General features: G+C 37.2%; 1 protein-coding gene across 1 annotated transcript; it reads right to left on the bottom strand.

The window, feature by feature from the left end:
- Nucleotides 1–715: 715 nt before the first annotated feature.
- On the bottom strand, nucleotides 716–18,793 carry LOC129727212 (transmembrane protein 214). The gene is made up of 8 exons (XM_055684786.1): nucleotides 18,382–18,793; nucleotides 16,977–17,793; nucleotides 16,118–16,428; nucleotides 15,906–16,051; nucleotides 2,205–2,522; nucleotides 2,012–2,134; nucleotides 1,815–1,945; nucleotides 716–1,554 (listed from the first exon to the last, which is right to left on the bottom strand). Exons 1-8 carry the CDS (start codon nucleotides 18,494–18,496, stop codon nucleotides 1,440–1,442), a joined length of 2,076 nt encoding a protein of 691 aa, XP_055540761.1. The 5' UTR covers nucleotides 18,497–18,793; the 3' UTR covers nucleotides 716–1,439.
- Nucleotides 18,794–19,773: the final 980 nt, after the last annotated feature.

Here is a 19,773-nt window from a genome sequence, read left to right as displayed (position 1 = left end):
TTGGAACGTCCTTTTATCAAAACTCGAGAAATCAAGGAAAACTTTTATGAATAATGCATTGTGTAGTGATTTTTTTCCCATTATTGTTTATAAGTTACAAACGTCATGGACCAGAGTTTTTTTTATTCTCGCTTATTTTCCGTCGGTCTAGTTCCGCCACTGTTGTTGTGCCAATCACCGACGCCCGGGAGGCGCCTCCACCCAAGACCCTAACTTACGACCCGTTGATTACCGGACCGGCGCCAACTGCTTTACTTCCTCATGCGATGGAAGGCGTGATCCAGATTTTCCGCCTCAGAAAATCTCCCAGTGTCGGCTAGGATTGAATCTAGACCAGTTGGGTTGGTTGTGAGTGAATCACGCCACCCTACAAACATCGACACCTGCGTCGGCGTTGGAATTCGAACCCAGGCGTCGAGCGTGGTTAGCAGAGACGTTACCAACCACGCTAGGGCCACATCTCATGGACCAATGTTGATCTGCGATAAAGCACACATGTATATGAAATTTGACAGCAGTGATTCCCCTCTGACCTATCTTTACTAAGATAAGTAACGTGGTCAAAGTCTAATTCAATTTACTTTCGGTGAGATATTCCAGATTCAACGTGTTCTGCTTAAATTCATTAACAATAGCAGGGGGAAAATCGAATCTAGTTTTCAACCCAGTTCAATGGAACACAACGGATGTCTTTCATTACATTAAACATAAGTAGTGCAGTATTCTTTTTGTTTTTATATTTTTTATCACCATCAAACAATTATTGGAGCCTTAGTAATTAAACAAAAAATTAAATTAGTAAAATATTATTTAAAAAAGTCTATCAAATGTACTTATACAATGTTCGGTAGCAATTACTCAAATGCTCGTTAGCTTTTACTTTTTCACCTGCCGTCACCCACAAGTTAAAGAGCTGTCGGCAACTGCATGTTACTCGGTATGCAAATTTTTATCATCATCATCATTATTATGCACATCTCGATCAGAATATTGCTGTCCTCAGAGTTCACCTGGTTTTTACATAGTACCTACTTCACTTTTGCGCTTCCCACTTTTACCGAATAAATGGTACTCCATTAACTCACAATGAACATAACAGTTTCTAATTACTACTAATCATTCTTAGCTCCTCATCAATCGATAGCGTTACCAATTCGCTACCGCACAGCATATATCTTTGTTTGAAGAATTGAGTGGACCAGCTGGCGATAAGAAACATGTATGTTTGTTTCCTAGTTACGATTTTGGAACATACTGCATACTGGTTGTTCGTGCGGCTATTCTAGTCTCTCCGGTTTTCGCTACGTGATCTTCTGTGCTCCCCGACTTTGTTGGTTGTTTTCGTTAGCTTTTTTTTTCATTATTCGTACGCACTCTCGCTTTCACGCTTAGTCTATACAGAAGTCTACTGCTGGTGGCACTTGCTGCTATGCTGCATTTTACTTGATTTTGGCATAGAAGTCAACCTGATCATGGAACCAGCTATAGTACTGAGCAGCAGCCTGTTGGGTACTGTTGAAGGCTTTCCCCAAGTTTTCTGGCGATAACTGACCACTGCAACGGAAGTAGATGTTAAAATTAGTGAAGTACAGCAACAAACGCATTATTGCGAATAATACAAATTAAAAAATTATTAGTGATGAGTCTATAGTATATGTCAACAAAATTAGGTCCGTTGCACATAATTAATTTTTTTTAATATTGTATTATAGATGATGATCGAACGTTTTCATTATTAGATTATTGAAATTAGAACGACGAAATAAATCCGATAAATTTCAACATTCACCGAGAGAAGCTTATGTCACACTTACATAAACACCTTTGTTTTGAAGAATTCACAGCTCTGATGGAACGTGTTAACGGAAAACGTGCTGACTGTGGACCACGTCGAACAGGCAAAGTTCCCTACTTTCTTCGGCAGTCCAGGCGCGTACTGTTCCACCTAAAATGAACGTATATAAGGCATACCATATACATTTAAATCTGTTTCATTGTTGTTGATACTTACAAAATCCACTACTGCAGGCGTTTTTTGCTCAACCAGCAATTTCACATTGCCAAAGCCCTTCTTGGCTCCATTCCACAGAATTTTGCTGAAGTCTATCGAAAATTCAACGTATGGTCCAACGACCTGAAAAGCAAAATAAACAAAACATTTCAATTGTATAAGGAAACAACAGAAATGCACATCAGAGCCTTACTTTACTGGTGCTCTGGTAATAGACGGGTAGATTTTCCTCAGCCCACTTGTAACCCCGCGCACTGTGTTTGAGCGTACAGGTCCACGCATCCTGTACCGCCGGAAGCAGGCCCGCCTGCTTCAGCAGTTGGCCGGTGTGGGACTTCTCGAACACTCCACCAGCTCGGTATGTGTCGAAGCCGATTAGGCCACCGGTCAGACCAAACAGCAGGAATGTGCCCAACAGGAAGGTACAACACACCAGAACGGGTCCTGACGAGCGGTTTTTGGTGGGCTTGGCGGATTTGTTCTTCTTGGAGGTGACTTTTTCCTGCATTTGCTAAGGAAAGAAAAAAAAGAAGAATGAATCAGATTTGCGAATCAGTGGTTAATTGTGGAAAGATAAGGACAGGTTATACTCTTACGACAACTACAATCATTTTTATGTAGAACATGTGCTTTATAAATATAGGTTAAATTTGAACAATTCGAGTCAACATTATATTTTACCTTCTTATCTTTGTTTGAATTTTGTTGTGCCTTCTTGTTTTGATTTTTCTTCTCGGGTACCTTTGGTGCCATTATTGTTAAGTTGGCTTTTCTTCCACGTTGCACTTATCACTTATGTAACTTATCTATGTACAATGCTGGCTGACCCTATCGATATGTACCTCTTTGTAGCTTGTCAACGAATGATTTTGTTTTTAATCTGTGAATGTTGTTATTTAGTTAATTAGCCTTCGTGCGAGGGCCTTCGGAGGAAATCATGGATATTTCTCTGAAGCGCGCAAGGTGAATTGTTTTCCACTTTTTGTTAAGATTTTGAATATTTGAAGAGTCGATAAGTTTAGCGTAATTCCAACAAATATACTTGGCTGATACTATAATAGTTTTGATAATGCCCTGATTTACCATGCTAATACCGGAACCGGTTGATGAATATTTGGACGAATGAAACTACCACTGATACCAGATAAATTAATACAAATGTATGTGTTTTTCCATCGTCGGGGTACCCTTACAGATATGCCAGACAAAAGTTAATTTAATTGAAAAAAAAAAAAACCATGCGTAAAGAATGCGTACTGTATTAAAAATTCTCGTATATGAGCATGAAGCAACAAATGCTATAAATACGATAACGATTAGAAATATTACCCCCCTCTACTGAACCACCACAATTAAAAACCGACTCGCGTGTTTACACACGGGCACGGTTTTGTTTGCATAATATTAATCGCTAACAGTTACAGCAGCACTACGCAACGCAGTTACTAGCAGAGGCACAGGTAGTCGCACCTCGAATTACCGATTGCCAGAAAAATATGCTCACTGAACATTGCTACAGCACTTATGGTTCTTCCTTGTTGCAATATAAAACAAACGAAAGAAAAAATTAAATGTAAATTACCTAGTAAGCTGTACAATCTAAGAAGGGAGATAAAGTCACTACTATATTATCTCTGGTGACCTCACAATCCACAGCGTACACGTTTACAACTACGAGCACGAACAAGCGTCGAAATGAAATTGCGCTTCAATCGCTCAAATCAATACACAAGCCGTTTATGATACAGGACGGATAATAAAAGATGATTGATTAAAAACAAGTTTCGCACGGAAATACCAGTTCGGTATAAATTTTTGAACGGAACTATCCATTTTGCCCAATTAGAATATTGTGAATCTAAAAATCAAGTTTAGACTAATTTGTTTTTCCAAAGCGGAAACTAGTTGTTGCTTTGTTTGGTTACTGTAAGTTAGGGAATCATGTCGCGAATATATTACGAGTAACCAATTTAGTGCATGCGTTGCATTAAAAACCTTCTATGAAAATAAATCTTTCTGTAATTGTACCGCTGCACATGAGCATATACAGGGGCGGCGGTTCATGTGGGTAGTATGGGTAGTAGTATCCACTCGGTAAATATCGCTGTGGGCACTTAACCACACGAAACTATCAGACAAAACCGAAAAAAGGTAATGTTTTTTATGTTCGGACATGTGCGAGCGACAGATTTTTTGATGGGTATCATTGATCGAGAGATTATAAAGCTACAGATTTATGTACAGCTCAATCGGACTTTGGGAAGTAAAGCCTTAGAGCGGTCAAAGTTTCAGGTTTTTGATTGATGAAAAAATTGTTCGAGCTGGGAGTGCTTCTTGTGTTCTACTGGCTTAGCTCGAGTCTCTCAGCGCAAAAGTTATTTTTTTCACACAATTTTTTTTTAGATGACAACAGATCTCGACAGTTCATGCATTTTTAAGAGATTTACTATAAAAAAATCGATTTCGAAAACTTCAAGAACTACTCTTGTGCATTTTTTTGTTAGTCAAAAGAGTAAGACTTGCACGATTTTTTCGTTTTGGACGTAGGACTACGTCTAACCGCACTATATCGAGATACATTCTGTGGAAACTGAAACCAAGGTGTAACGTCGGAATGAAAAATTTCAAACGTTAATACTGAAGTAACCACACGATGGATCACAATAATCAATGTGTCGTTGGATTGATAAAATGATGGACAATTTTGTGATTCTTCGGTTATCATTATCATTTCATTGTTAAACAGTGAAAATTTCATCCCAGCACGCCTGACACAGACTTCATGCGTAGACACCAACTGCCTGCTATGATATACTGTATAGCAGTGGCAAAAAAAAATGACAATCCCAATCCCAATAGGTCAACTAATGTTTGCTTCCATGAGCCTAGACTATTTTGATGTCTTGAAGGTGAAGCTTTTTCGGAAAGTTCGTAACCACCTCCACTATCGGGCAATTTTACGTTCTGCTGTAAGAATGTTATTAATACTGATATCTTGAAAGGAAACATGCTGGCACAGGCAACAATACTGCACCGAGCAATGTATGAATAGAGCACTGGTTACTCGTCGTCTATAAGTGCAGAAGAACTCGATATTTATTTGTATGCAGCCAAGCCAAGTGAAGACTACATTGCCGCTGTCGACGCACAGTGAGGCGTGTTGGGTTAATGCGTAGGTATCGTTTTGTGATCTGGAACATAATCGAATTGCCGTTTGAATTGTCATCTTCTTCTTTTTGTTGTGTATAGTAGCAAATATCAGAATTTAATATGATTATTCGGGTGCCGCAAAATACGTTGCGCCGCCGGAAACAACAAAATTCTGTACGTGTCGGTAGAGGCAGATAGCAGGGTATACAAATTTGGTGCATTGTACACATAAAATGCGTTGTTTTTTTTTTTTAACTCTACGCTCTGTTTTTCTCAGATTTATTAAAAAACTAAATATAGGGTATTTAATAGACAACAGAAAACCAAAATGCTCCGTATAGATCTTTGAATAGGTAGTTAAACGAGCTGTACTGATGATTATATTTTGCTAGCTAAATGAATTTAGTTCAGTATGACAATCCTAGTTGCAAATTCATTTTATCTTGATATTAGAGTTCCGACATTTGTACTTGTATTTTTCGATATTTTTTTTTGTTTTGCATTAGCATCAACAAGAAAATATTACTTTCCATAACCTTACTTGTAATTTAACAACACTATGCAAATATTAATTGCTGAGGCTAATGTTGTGCATCACTCTAGCCCTGTTTATTTTTTAAGATAACAGACATATGACTTTCAAATATGGTATCTTTGTTGTTCTTTGGTATCTTGAAACTGATTATTTTTTTTTCTGATTGATTCTGTATACTGATAAAATGTTTAAATTGACCTGAATTGAATGTTAACATGTTCATAAAATTCTATGTCAATTCTAAATTTTTTGTGAATATACAACTGTAATTCGTTATCGATATTTTTCCCGTGAAGCATAGTTTACAGTTCCAAGCGAAGTGAAAAATTTGACAAGTGAAAAAGCGTAAATTTTCGCTTGCGAAAACTGTCGTGAAAACCCGTTTGAGGAACACGCAGATTTTTCACCAGCCTGCAGTTTACAGATTAAGTGAAGCGAAATTCACGAGTTTACACTCCGAGCGAAATGAAAATTGGCTGCAACTGACAGAATATAAATGCACACAAGTTTCCACTTGCATGCTGCTTTTTTCACTAGCGTTTGCATGTATGAAAAAAGTAAACCCAAGTGAAAAAGATGAGATCCACAACCTTTGATTTCGCTAGATCGAATTTGTTTACAGTTCCAAGCGAGTTTAATTTCTACTGAATCGTACTCAATTTATTATTTTATAGAAGGTTGCCTTTTCGCATATTAGGGAAAATTGACTGTATTGGAATGAGAGATATTCATCAATGTTAAAGAGAATATTTTTTCTTCTAAAAGAGAGTGCTGCAAATAAATAATCAAAATACAGACCCCATGAACTAGTTTTAGTTCCAAGTGGTTTGAGGTGTCGCTTGATGAATTACGGCTGACGACCTAGATACTTGATATTACCACCCGAGTAATTAGAAACATAGTACTGCTTTGCCTATACACTATATTGCCAGAACATATTCCAGTCATATCTCAGGAACCGTTTTACCTATTTCGTTTATTCGCTCCGGCATCCTTTGTTTTGGAGGATGTTAAGATTGAATTGGTTAAAATAAATCAAGAAAACTACAAAATGTGATTAAACGTAACCGCTCATTTTTGGCACATGTGTGAACCGTGCCAAAAGTAAAACGAACTCAAATCAAACAGAGCTTTAAAAGCAAATATAAAACTATTGTAGGGGAATTGTGGGTAAAATGAACAGGGGTGGTAAAATGGACATCCGTTCAAATTTCGACTATTACGTTGAAAAATAGTACAAACTTCTTTGGCACCTTATCTTAGAGGCACTAGAAGTTATTTGAGATAAAGTATGCGACATGAAACAGTCAAAATAATAAACAAAAACAAAAAACACGTGTACATTCGTGGTGGTGATGTTAATTTTGGCCTACAAAAAATAAGGTTTTTTCTAGTGTAAAACAGTATATTATAACGATTTTTCTGCAAATATCTGTACTCAGACTACTAACCAGCAGAAATCATCAAAGGTTAGTAATGGTTCAAATGATTTTCTCGATATATTTAGGTATTTTCAATAATATGTATGTGCGGGTAAAATGGACAGCCCATGCTGATGGGGAAAAAATTGTGTTAATTTCCATTGAAAAATCTAGATGCTTCGTGTTTATATCAGAAAAACGCAAAGGTAAACTTTGACCAATGAACAGAGAGAGCGGCTAAACGTACCGTTGAATTCGGAATGTCCGTAAAAAAAGCTTCCGCCATTTATCAGTTTCTTGTGGATAAGGTCATATATTGTTAATAATTCTACGACAAATGGTGAAAATTAAACTGTTGGTGAATGCATAAGTGTATCACGTGCTATGGAACAACATTTTACTATCTGTTAAGGGATAATTAATGTTCACGCCCAAGGTGTTCATATTACCACATCCATATGTTCATTTTACCCACACGTGTCCATTCTACCCCCAAAAAACTGCTCGAAAATGCTCATGAAAACTACGAAAAATACCATATTTGAGTACTTCTTCTTATTTTTTGTATTAACCATGATTGGCTCAGTTAATGTGCGCTATCGACTCATAGTTGTAGTGTTAAACTGTGGAGGAAATTGGAAAATGGCTTAGGGTGTCCATTTTATCACCCCTTCCCCTAGTCGTAGTCAACTATGCGGTCGTGTCTTGGATACCACCCTCCTACTATTGATTAAGATTTTGTACTGTACAATTTACAGGTTTTTGTGAAAAGTACGGATAAGTACAGACTTTTTAAATGACTAGAAAAGATTGGATTAAACTTTGTAGCAGACTCAGTAACGATACAATGAGCGCGATTCGCACAAGTTTACAAAATAAACAACAATGTACGTCATATTTATCGTATACCAGCATACGAGAGTGGAAGCGATAGACTGTATAGATATCACCCCTATGGCATCGCGCCAGGTTTCAAGGGCTAACATCTCAGCGTATGTGTAAACGAGATAGCATATCACCGCCACTTCTCATAGTCTTTTATCTGACAGCGGGCACAAATCAGATTGAGCCCAGGACATGAGTTCATTGTCATTCACTGTTATTCGGTATAGGGATATCAATAGCTCGATAGATACGATTAACGAAGGCATTCTGTCGCGTTCGCTCTGGTGGACTGGTACACGATCAACCTGACGTGCACGTTGTCTGCATTTCGCTTGCAAGTTGTCTGTTATTCGCGTTTCAGATGCAATTAGCAATACAAGTGCTTGCCGGAAGTTGCATCGTTCATCAAGAAATACTATACGGGCGAAGACGCGGTGCTCTAGCCGGATCTGGCGTCGGCCCACTACTCGAAGCAATCGTTTGAGGAGATAAAACGGCTGAAAATCGATGTGGTACCTAGGTCGGCCAACCCGCCCAACGCACATAGGAGTAAATACGTTTAAAACCTGATCAAAAGTGAAAAATTCAAAGTAAGTCAACTTTGTATTGTAGTGTTTCATTTTGAAGTGTGATGTATGCATGATCACTTGACAGCTCATCAACATCCAAAAGATATGTTTACGGTCTTAACGAGAGGTTTGAACCGACCGCAATTCAAGTTTTTGTGCATGATAATGACGCTTTGATACTGTGAGCTGAAATATAACGTCCCGAAGATAAACAAGTGATTTTTAAATTGAACAAAGATGGAGATTGTTAAAGAAAGTTAATCGAACAGAAATGTGTACTTAGCATGTATGCTGGTCTCTCCAAATACCCAGGTGTTTGTCCAAATCAATATAATAAAACCCAAAATATTTCTCGCGTAATTTTTCAAAGCGACCTATCTAACATTGAGAGACTCTCTTTGTTTACTTTCTCTTTGATCAATAATAATGTTTTTTTTTTCATATTTCATAACACTCAATGCATAGTAAGCAAGACAGTATTACTATCTCTCGATTGAGGGGAAGAAAGCTTAGAAAATATATATAATGACGACGTAATTAACGAAACAAAGTGAGAGATGAGAGAATCTGTCATTGTTACTTAGGTCCCTTTGAAAAATTACGCGAGATTTGTTTTTATAAGTTAACTCAAAATGGAATAAGTTATGTTTCCGGCAAAATCCGGTTGAACGGCTTATATTACGTGAAAGTGCTAATATTTTTGGTTATAATGGTGAAAAAAAAACCTTCCGGATGCTTCCGGTTTCGTGTTTTATCGCTATGTGAAAATAATCAAAAAATGCTTATTTTTTCGTTTCTTGGAAGCTGTAGCCTTGGTTACCCAAATGAAACTTCGTCAAACGACTGAAATGTGTACTGAAAAGTCATTTCATGATAAATTCAAGTATTTGGATGAATTTTAACCCGACTATGACTGAATTTAAATTTCATTATAAGAAATGTCATCCATCACTTTAGGGTGGGTTACTCCATGCAAAGAGTTATCCAAATCCAATCATTAGTATTTATTGTCACAATATGATACGTTTCCAGTGCAAAATTTTTTTGAAAATAATTATGATCAGGTTTGATGTTCTAAGTGTTCCACTGTGCAACGTCCTCCAGTTGCGTCCCATCCATAGTTTCTGAGCAAACCAGAAGCGTAAGACCTACTCCAACAATTTTGTCGCAAAATTTGAGAAGGAATCGATAAATAAAACGAAGAAAGCACTCAAAAACATGCCAACACGCATGTTTTCGTCCACCATGGCAATTATTCCGGTAAACTTCCGGAAGGCCACTAATATAAATACCTTCCATGGGGAATTGATTAAACTCAATTACCTGTCGAAAGGCTATAATTTTTTATTTTATTTTAAGTTTGAGCTCTAGGTCAATTTTTTCCTTTTTTCGATCAATTAACTATTATTAACTATGACGGCTCTGACAGGAAATCAGATCAGAGATCAGATAATTTCCTTAAATCTTCATTATAAAAATGAGTAAATTAGAAGCTAACAATTTCGCAATCAAACCTTGATGCCAAACACTGTTGAAAGCCTTTTCAATGTATAGAAGAGCAGCTGTACTTGAATAACTCTCAGGACAATTTTTGAGTTCTTTTTGCAAGATTGTTTCTGACCCCCTCAACTTTAATTTGATGGTTAGCTCCAAAGTTTTCAGATATCGTGCATTGGCGGTCCAGCCTAGTGCAAATTTAGAAGTTTTATTTTCATTTCATGACACTTCCCCCATCCCCTCCCCCCTTCCAATCTTGAAAATTGGAAGGGGAAGAAATTAAGTTCAAGCCGTGTTGTTTATTTTGTTTTTTCGACAGCATAAATGCTTAATGGAGCAACATACAAGTCCAGTTACAGCGAGAGTCAAGGCAAGTGAAATGAATAATAATAATAATTTTAATAAAGTGTTATTTTTCAACATTTATTTGAGTGCAAGTTAAAAACGTCATAACTTGCATACAAACTTTAATCAAAGATAATCCTTTTTTTCGTTTCGATGTTATTTACTTTTTGATCTATAGGTACAAAATATGTTCGTCCTTTTAGAAAATTTTGTATTTGTTTACGAGTTCGACGTGAAGACCCCTACTCAGTTTGCTGAGTCAAATACGTGTGTAATTTAAATGAAAAAGGTCGATTTACTTTTTACGTATTTGCAGATCATTGGCGTGGTTTTGTGTTTATATTGAACAAAATCTCCCATTTAACCGCATCGAAATTCATGATGAGGGTGAAATTTTTGCATTACAATCGTTTGCCCGCTCAATTGGTTTAAATTTATACACTAGGCAGGTGGGCAGTGATGAAGATTTAAAAGGACGTCTAAAACGTTGAAGATTTGATGGGTTAAATGTGGAACCGAATGTAAATGCTAACAAAAAAGCACAACAAATACACGCACATATCGTGGTAGGTACTATGTTATCTATACAAAGTTGCTACAGTCTCAATTCGCAGCTATCCTTAACACTGAAAAAAAGAGTACAACCGTAAACATAACCACCTTGCACACGAACACAGTCTGCCTGTCTGCGAAAGTAGCCATCAGCATTATGTGTGGAACGCGTGGCAGCCGCTGATTGTAAGCGCATACTTTTCATGACACCGCTACACGCTGCTTGCTTAAGCGTTGGACAACGAACACACGGTATTTAAACCTTTAAACCAATTCAACTATTTAGCTTTGACAATCAATTGACGACACGTCATACATTTTCTTTTTCGATGTACATGTGGTAGTTTGCATTTTTTTGGTTTATGGGGTGTCCCGAAATTAAACCGGCACAATTGTGGTTGTGTGTAACCTATCCATGCACACATGTTTGCTACGAGTATAAGCTTGAAGTTCGCCAATTTCAATTACATTATTGATCATTCCATCCTCTCTATTGAAATCAAATAGGTGAGGTTATCAGATGCGGTTAGTACACTGCGCACAGTAACAGCACCAAATCTGCTCTACACATTAGCGGCGAGAAAACATGATAGCTGTTAAGGTATTTCATCAAAGGAGATGACTATGAAACTAAGATGCTTTTGCTTTTTTGACGTGGAGCTAATTTTGGGGGTGCAATTGCAATTTTCTCTCCCATGACATGAGACGTTTTATGTATGAGTCTGGATATTGTTTGCAACAAGCAAATCGTGTATTTCATTAGATTTATGTGTAGCTACTAATTAAGTTTCAAGGCCGAGCCTCCGCGTACACGAATCATTTACATGCGGTATGCAAACACCTCACAAATAGGCACAAACCGCAACGAAAATGTATTTATTAACATTTACCTATTTAAAACGATTGTTGGCACTGAATAAACCAAGGTAACCCTAGCCACTCTTTACCTTATTTATCTAAATTCTAATAACACCTTATCTTATTAGATAACGAGCATATCAAAACAAGGCTGAGAATCAACATGATAAATGAAAGTAAAAGTCCTACAAAGGCTTCATCCAATGAAGAGTAGTGCCCGAAGAATTTCACTGACACACTAGCCGGTAAACGAACAACTTTCGGATGTCTTCGTCGATGATATAATAGAAGCGACCAACGAATGTTGCGTGCATCTATGTGCAGCGAAAAAAGCGCTAAGTTACTGCGCTATCACGGCTGGCAAAAGAAAAAGTCGACGACGTGTCTTCAGTTTTATATGGTGATCACTAATGGTTCTGCTTACCTAACCAAACCAGGCGAGAAAGAGCAGGAGAGTGCATCAGGGCAGTAGACGAAACCCCTAGCAGCGGGGGTTAGTAATCGCCACGCCGTGATACGTTTCGTACTCGTGGAACCTATAACGTGGTCAGAAGATAGGAAACCGGCAAACGAGAAATGCCATTGTAGCAAGGCATACGGCGTGGAAATATTCGCGCTTGAAGTGGGGTCTGCTGATACAGGTTATCTTTTAACCTATATTTTTCGGCGTATTTTATGTGTGATAAACTTATGTTTATCATGTTCTGAGACATTTGCATTACCGAAGGCAAAATAGTATATTAGTGTTGTCTCTAGTTAAATACATCAAATTCGCACTCGGAAATAGATCAACATTAGCACACTATCCATGCGCGCCTTCATAGCACTTTGTAACAAATCAAGCCGATAGTAGTTAAACGGAACCATTAGAGGGAGGTGATTTCCACGTCAAAAAAGAAAGTTTGATCACATAGAGAGCAGATTCCTCAGAGGTATAAAACCAAAGTCACTACTAATGGGTTCTTCTCGCTTGTTATATCTCACATATAATTCAGTTGGTCATTCATGTGTGGGTCCCAAAGAGGAAGCCTACAAGCAAGCAGTAGTTCTCAGGTGGATATATTCACTCTAGATCGACATTCAAGCCACTGAGTGTAATAGTTTATAACTGGACGAGGCAACATGCATTATTTTTTGCGAAAAACAAATTACACAGTCTTGCCAACATTAGCGTTTAAATTTTGCTAACTTTTGTGCTTGTTTTCCGCTATTGGCTCTGACGACTCTGTTGATATTGGTTTGGTTTTTACTTGCGAAAGTGAAGGAGGGAAATATTTTTGCTTTTGTTTTCACACATAAATTGACAATTGCATATGAGAGTTCGCGTAGGTGCGAACAGCCTTAAAAATCTCTTTTACTTGTGTCAGGGCCAATTCTTGAATTTTAACCAATCGTGTATATCCTCGTTCATTGTTCCAGCGGTTCCAGTGATGGTATGGAGAAATTGTAGTGGTAATTGTGATGATGAGCATCCATGATGTTAGGCACTACTACAGATGCTTTGTGTAAAATCTCCTCCTCCCCCAGATCAACCATTCATGGTTGCACAGACGAATACTACATAACGGCGCTGAGCTCTAGCATAACGGGGAGCGTCACATTCAAATTCTTTATCGATTTTTCCCAGCGCGTTCTACTATCAAGTGTAATACCATTATGTGGCATTTCCTCGAGCTGATTTTCCTTCCAACGATTGATTTAACAGCATATTTCCACCATTTTAAAACGCATATTCGTGTTATACGATGTTGACGGTTTCATCCTAATTGGCTTCGATGGCTATCAACCACCATCAAAACTAGTCACAATATCAGCAACTCTGTGGAACATTGTCAAATTTACTAAACCTTTTATAGCCTAATACCCGATCATAGAGAACATTTGATATTGCAATTAGCAGAAAATGTGCTATACTCTTCTTTTTCTTCTAATCGAACAGAACCTGTACAATTCACACTTGCCCCGTATAGGATAGAACCAACAAAACACACACCGTCAGCACACCAGATATAAAAGAGGTATTGTAGTCTATCAAACGAGTGAGTCTTGTAACGGATCGACACACACTACGCATCTATATGCTATGAAAGCAGAAAATCAACTGAAAAATACATAGAGCTTGAACCTCCGCGTGTCAGATCGTGGAACAGAGAGTGTCATCGACATACAGTGATGCCATTACAATTCATAAACCACCTCAGCAATTTAAAACAATCTTTTCGGTACGACTTTTTTAAACGATACCTGTCAACTTATCTTATATTCACGAATCTTCTGTAAAATAATGCTTGAAAATTCCTTGGACATATTGTGGGTCTCTCAAAAACTTAATTAACTCCAGTTGAGTTACTTAACCCTCTAGCGCCCAATTTCGATGTAGCTAAAACCACTATTTTTTAATCTAAAAAATCTTTCGCAGGATTTTCTAAAATAATCTGATCTATTGATCCTAAGGATTCATATAAATTTCATCGACAACAAGTCTCTGCTATTATCCAATCTACAACTATCGACTGTCTGAAAAATAAAAATTAATTTTTAGCAATACAAACTACTGTCAAGAATGTTCATTTTTTTGTGGAAAAAACCTTTTTAAAAGACCCAGATTAAAAACAAACCAAAATACAAATTTTATTTCGTTCTTTTTGTCTGAAAAAAGTAGCAAAGTAGAGCCAATCATTAGCGCCGCTAATCGTCAATCCGCTAATACATAGCTAATCGCTTCATGTAGATTCACTTTTCCTAACAACACGCTCTAATAATGGTGCCCAGTTTACTGACAAAAGTCAAAAAGCATACGGCATTTAGTTTTCCACAACAAATTTTATTTCAGCATTGTTAAGCCAAAACTATGCAAAGCAATATTTTTGTGTTTATATTTGAAAAGGTAAAAAACTCCTAAAGGGGTTAAATACCTTACTTCCGAAAAAATAGGAAAAATTGAATTTTCGAAGGTGTTCCCTGAAACGCTTTTTAGAAGGCTTGCGGTGTCCAAGTAGAGACTCAGAAGGTCATCAAATCATGAAGCCCATATTATTTCGTTAGTATAAATTTGTACTGGGTATCTGAACGATCATTTTATTTTTATTGCAAACGAGAAAATTTTTCTCGAAAAATCCAGTATAACTCTGAGAACTAAAAAATGATTGTTAAACAACCAGCGACGTTTATAACGAACAAAGATTAAAACAAAGATTAAAAATTACGGTTGACTAGTTTTTTGGCAATTGTAAACACGGCAAAGTCACTTTCAGCAAAACCCCAGGCAATACGATTTTTTTGGAAATCATGTACACTAAAGTCGCTTTTACGCGGGGGATACGTGCTGCGTAAAAAAAACGCGTAGATTCCAGAATCCACATAAAAAAACGCGTTAATTCCGGAATCCGCGTTAAAAAACCGCGTAAATTCCGGAATCCGCGTAAAAAAACAGCGTTAACTCTGCAATCCGAGTGAAGAGAAACCGAAATCAGCGCAAAAAAAAATACCGTGTAAATTCCGGAATCCGCGTAAAAAAAACGCGTAAATTCCGAAATCCGCGTAAATTCCGGAATCCACGTAAAAAAAAACCGCGTAAAAAGCGACCTTAGTGTACATGGTTTGAAGCAATCAACTTACGCAATAATAAGTACCTTTTCTAGTAAAAATTTCTTGAAATGGTTTACACCATTATTAATTACATGTATTATGCGTATTTAGCTTGATTTCTAGTAAAAGTAACAATTCCGGTAATCAATTTGTTGATTAAAAATTAAACGCCGATTAGCGATTATCGATTTAGTTAAATAATGTCTGACAATAGAAATAACCAATTCTGTTATTTTGTGTTTAGATTCACGATTGTTATTTCTTTGTATCTATATTTTGTTTGTTACATTCACCAATATCTTTCTTTATCCAATTTTCAAGTTTTGTGACTTTATTTTTTTTTGCATTTTTGTCAGAATAAAGCGTTATTCAACATACAACAGTTTTAACGTACCTAATTGTTCGTCATTTGAATACACCAAGAAAAATAGAGAAATATATCCTTTCAGTTATTACACTTTCCTCCTATGCATTCTCAATCCATAACCACTCACCTGTAAAATTGAAACCGAAGCTTTAAGTCCTTCCACTTTCTTCCTTGTTTGTCCTAATTCAGCATTGATGGTCTGAATGTCACTTAGAAATTGTTCGAACAGTCTATCGGTTATTAACTTCAATGAGAAATCCGATGATGAATTATCTAGAAACATATAATCCATCTTAAAGATCATACATTTGAGAACTAACTATTATAAGTAAACAATACCTATGTAATTGAGAACTGCCACCGTCTGTTGCACGTTCTTCTTATAAAGACCGCGCCAGGCGGTCCAACACTCCGGGTCTTCAATTAGGCACAGTATCAGTCCGAAAAAGATGGGTTCTGGCTTCGCAATGAACTGGATGTTTTTGAACATGGTCGTAAAAGTGCTAGAAACTTTCGGTGCACTATAAACATATCGCTCTACGAGCAGCTTGGAAGCTTCCTCTAATATCTTAGTGACGTCCCGGCTTGCTTTAGATTGCGTCGACAGAGAACTTAGAATGGTGAGAAAATCGCTGGACGAAATTTCTAGCCTGAAACAGAAAAGGAGAAGATATGAACATTTTAAAAAGGGGTTAAATTAGTTAAGTTAGTTACAATCGAAGCCATGTTTAATCAGGAATATTTTTTTGAATTTCAAATTTCAGATTCTAACACAAATTTACTACACAAAAGTCCTCAGGAAGTCATTGCAAGCGTGAACGAACATGGGATAGTCTTCCCGAGAGCGGCAGTAATAGTGGTGTAAAAATACGATACCCGATAGTAACCTGATTCCTAACCGATTTGAATGCCTTTGTTTTGGTGTTATTCTTTCATCTATTGCTAGCTTGTTCAAAATAGAAAACACTTGCGCTTTCGACAGCACCGAAACTTTGAAGAGGCGAATATAAAGTGACGCATTTTCTCCATCACGATGTGGATGACAACTTCTTGCATTTTTTGTCACCATTTCGATTTGGTTGCAAAGATTAATGCGGCACTAATATTTATAAATAGTTTCTAGTCGAAATATGTTTTGCCTAGTGACTGTGAAATAGTATCTTATATATGGTTAAAAAAATCAACAAAAAACACTAACCTGGTAGTTTTATGTTTAACAAGAATTTTGTGAACATATTCGTAGACATATTTGCTGTAGGTTTTAAGCTCGGCCACGGGCACCATGATATCCTGCCACACCTTCAAACCAACGTTGAGATCCCGGAAACCCCCTTGTCCAAGCGCCCACAGCAGACTAAGCCCAATGTTGCTACGATTCTGAAACGAGTTCCGCAGAATTGCGTTGCGAGCTAGATTGTTAATGCACACCTGGGGTTTCCGAAGTGCGACTGCTTGCAACAGTATCGTGTGACCCATGTGTGGCTGATTCTTGTTCATATCTTCAGCCAGATTCGAAAGCGATAAATCGTAGAAAAATTGTAAAATCTGCAAACCGGCCTTTTCAATAGACTCATCGATAAGGGCTTTTAGCTCCTGAGGAATGACATTATAAGGATAGGATAGTGATTTGTCAGCAAAAATAGGATCGACATTATCAACCCGCAGTTTTTCGTTCAGAAAAGTCGTGATTGCCTTCAATATCAAAAGATGATTGTCTTTGAAATTTTCATTCACGGCCCACAGATGGGCGCGTAGATCGGCAACAACAACAGCCTTGAGTGCAACTTCAACGTCCCTGAATTTTGGCTTTACATGCTGACGTTGTTTTTCAGATTCATGCTTCGGTTTGCTTTTAGTTTGTTGTTGCTGGTTGCGGGCGGGCGACTTTTTCCTATCCTGTGCCACGTGCTTCCCGTTAGCCAGGTTCTTCTTCTCACTGTTGTTGTGCTGGTTGAAATTGAACAACTCATCGTCCTTCACATTGGCGTACAACGACCGAATCTGATCCATCGTGTCTATAATTAATCGGAAAAAGCAAAAAACAAAAATTAAATTTTAGCCTTCGTCTGCAGGAACTTCGTGCGTGTCACGCGTCACGAGAAACTAGATGAATACTGATGAGCGTGCGATGGAAAATGCATCGCTAACTTGCTGGTTGGATGCACACCAACAAAAGTATTCTTAGGGCGTGTAACCATCTGAACTAGCGTTGAAGTCACAAAGTGTTTTACTTCTCTTGTCGTCGCGTCAGTAACACAGTGACAAAAGATGTAATCATAGAATCATGAAATACTGACGAGTAACGAATTTGCATGAATTCTAGTGAAAGCGACGATTTTTTTTACAAAAAAAATACTTTTGTAGTGAAATATATAAAATCACTAACCTACTATTTTGAGCAATTTTTCAGCAGATGTTACTCATTTCTTATTATTATCGACACATACCTATATAACATAAAATTAAATATTCACATGATTTCTTTTTTCGGATGATTTAAGCTGTTTTTTTACCTATTTGTTTTTAGCCATGATTCTCTTATCTCATATATCATGTTTAAATTTTATTTATGCTTATGAATAGACACATATCAACTCACTCACCAGCATCTTCAATTTTATAAATTTCCGATTTACCAGCCGCATTTCCCTTAGCTTTGTCTGCTCCACTTTTACGAGGTTTCTTTTGTTTAACAACCACTTCCCATTCAGACGACATTCTGATATTTCAATACCTTGTTTCTGGGTTTTCGCCGGTTAAATGGATTAACAACTTTTCTTAATGACCAAAGCAACAGTGGCGATCAGGTCCCGTTATTTCAATATTAACACAACGCTTACGAATTTCGACTTGATTGTATGCCAGCATTAACAATACTAAATTGAAAAATCAACTGTTGACAAAACACAATAGAAAACGTAACTTCTAATAACTGCGATGATCCAAAATAAGTTCACGATTATAGTTCCGATTGCATGCTTCTCTACGAAAAAATATTACTTATGACAATTGACAACATAATATGACAGTGTACAAGATATCTTTCTATTTGCTTTCTCCGTTTTCCTTCTTGGTTATGTTTTCTCTCTTTAGCAACACTGCAGGGAAAAATATTGAAAATATCCTTTTTTTTTTGGTAGCAGCCGTTACCAAAAAACAGCAAATAATCGGCATTTTAGCGATCGTGGGCCACCTGTGGTGGGTATCGAAACATGGTTGTCACAAAGGAAATCGGCCCTGACACAAGTAAAAGAGCTTTTAAAGGCTGTTCGTACCTACGCGAGTTCTCATATGCAATTGTCAATTTATATCTTATTTCTTGTCCTTTCACAAAAAAATTAGAATGCAGGGTATTTTAAGAAAAAGAAGACGAAAAAGAAGAAGCAACACCCGCAACTGACAGACATCTCAAACACTGGTGAAAAAGTGCTGTAAGAAATAGCACTCGATACACGATCAACTGGGGATAATGAAATGTTCGTAATTGAAATACAAAAATATCCGAATAAGTTTTATTCTCTACACCTCATTAGTAAATTAGAGTCTTTTTATTTGTTTCTTAGAATTTCGTTTGTCTTGATCGAGCAAAGAATATCATATTCATCATCAAAGGCATGTACGATTTATTGCCATCAGCGATGGGCACCATTTCGCCTATTTTCAGATCGGTTAGTGAATAAGATACGACAACATCGGGTACGGGTTTGTTAAAGTTCGCATGCTTTTGGTGAGTTGATGTATTTATCACAACAATGCCATGATATATAAAATAAAAGTCGTGGGACAACTATGTCTATAAAGCTCAATTTTGAAGATGCAGGAGACAGAAATAGAAACGATGCGCTGTAGACTTTTGCGGTACTGGAAGACATTTCTGGAACAAATTTTCAAAAAAAAGACTTTCTGAAGCATAGGAATTCTCAAGCTGGAACCAACAGAAGTTATGGGGAAACTAGGCCTTCGAATTTCGTTTAGCGGTAGGGCTCAGAAGCTAC

Source organism: Wyeomyia smithii, chromosome 3, assembly GCF_029784165.1.
Source record: "Wyeomyia smithii strain HCP4-BCI-WySm-NY-G18 chromosome 3, ASM2978416v1, whole genome shotgun sequence".
Classification (NCBI taxonomy): domain Eukaryota; kingdom Metazoa; phylum Arthropoda; class Insecta; order Diptera; family Culicidae; genus Wyeomyia; species Wyeomyia smithii.
Note: the sequence above shows the minus strand (reverse complement) of the source record. Positions and strands in the feature narration are given on the sequence as shown.

Bases quoted from the DNA above. Each gene is read 5' to 3' on its own strand.
- LOC129727212 (XM_055684786.1), bottom strand. From the start codon at position 18,496: ATGTCGTCTGAATGGGAAGTGGTTGTTAAACAAAAGAAACCTCGTAAA. The intron at 16,429-16,976 runs GTTAGTGTTTTT...TTTCTGTTTCAG, and splicing joins GTTAAACATAAAACTACCAG to GCTAGAAATTTCGTCCAGCG. The intron at 2,135-2,204 runs GTAAGGCTCTGA...TTTGCTTTTCAG, and splicing joins ATTACCAGAGCACCAGTAAA to GTCGTTGGACCATACGTTGA.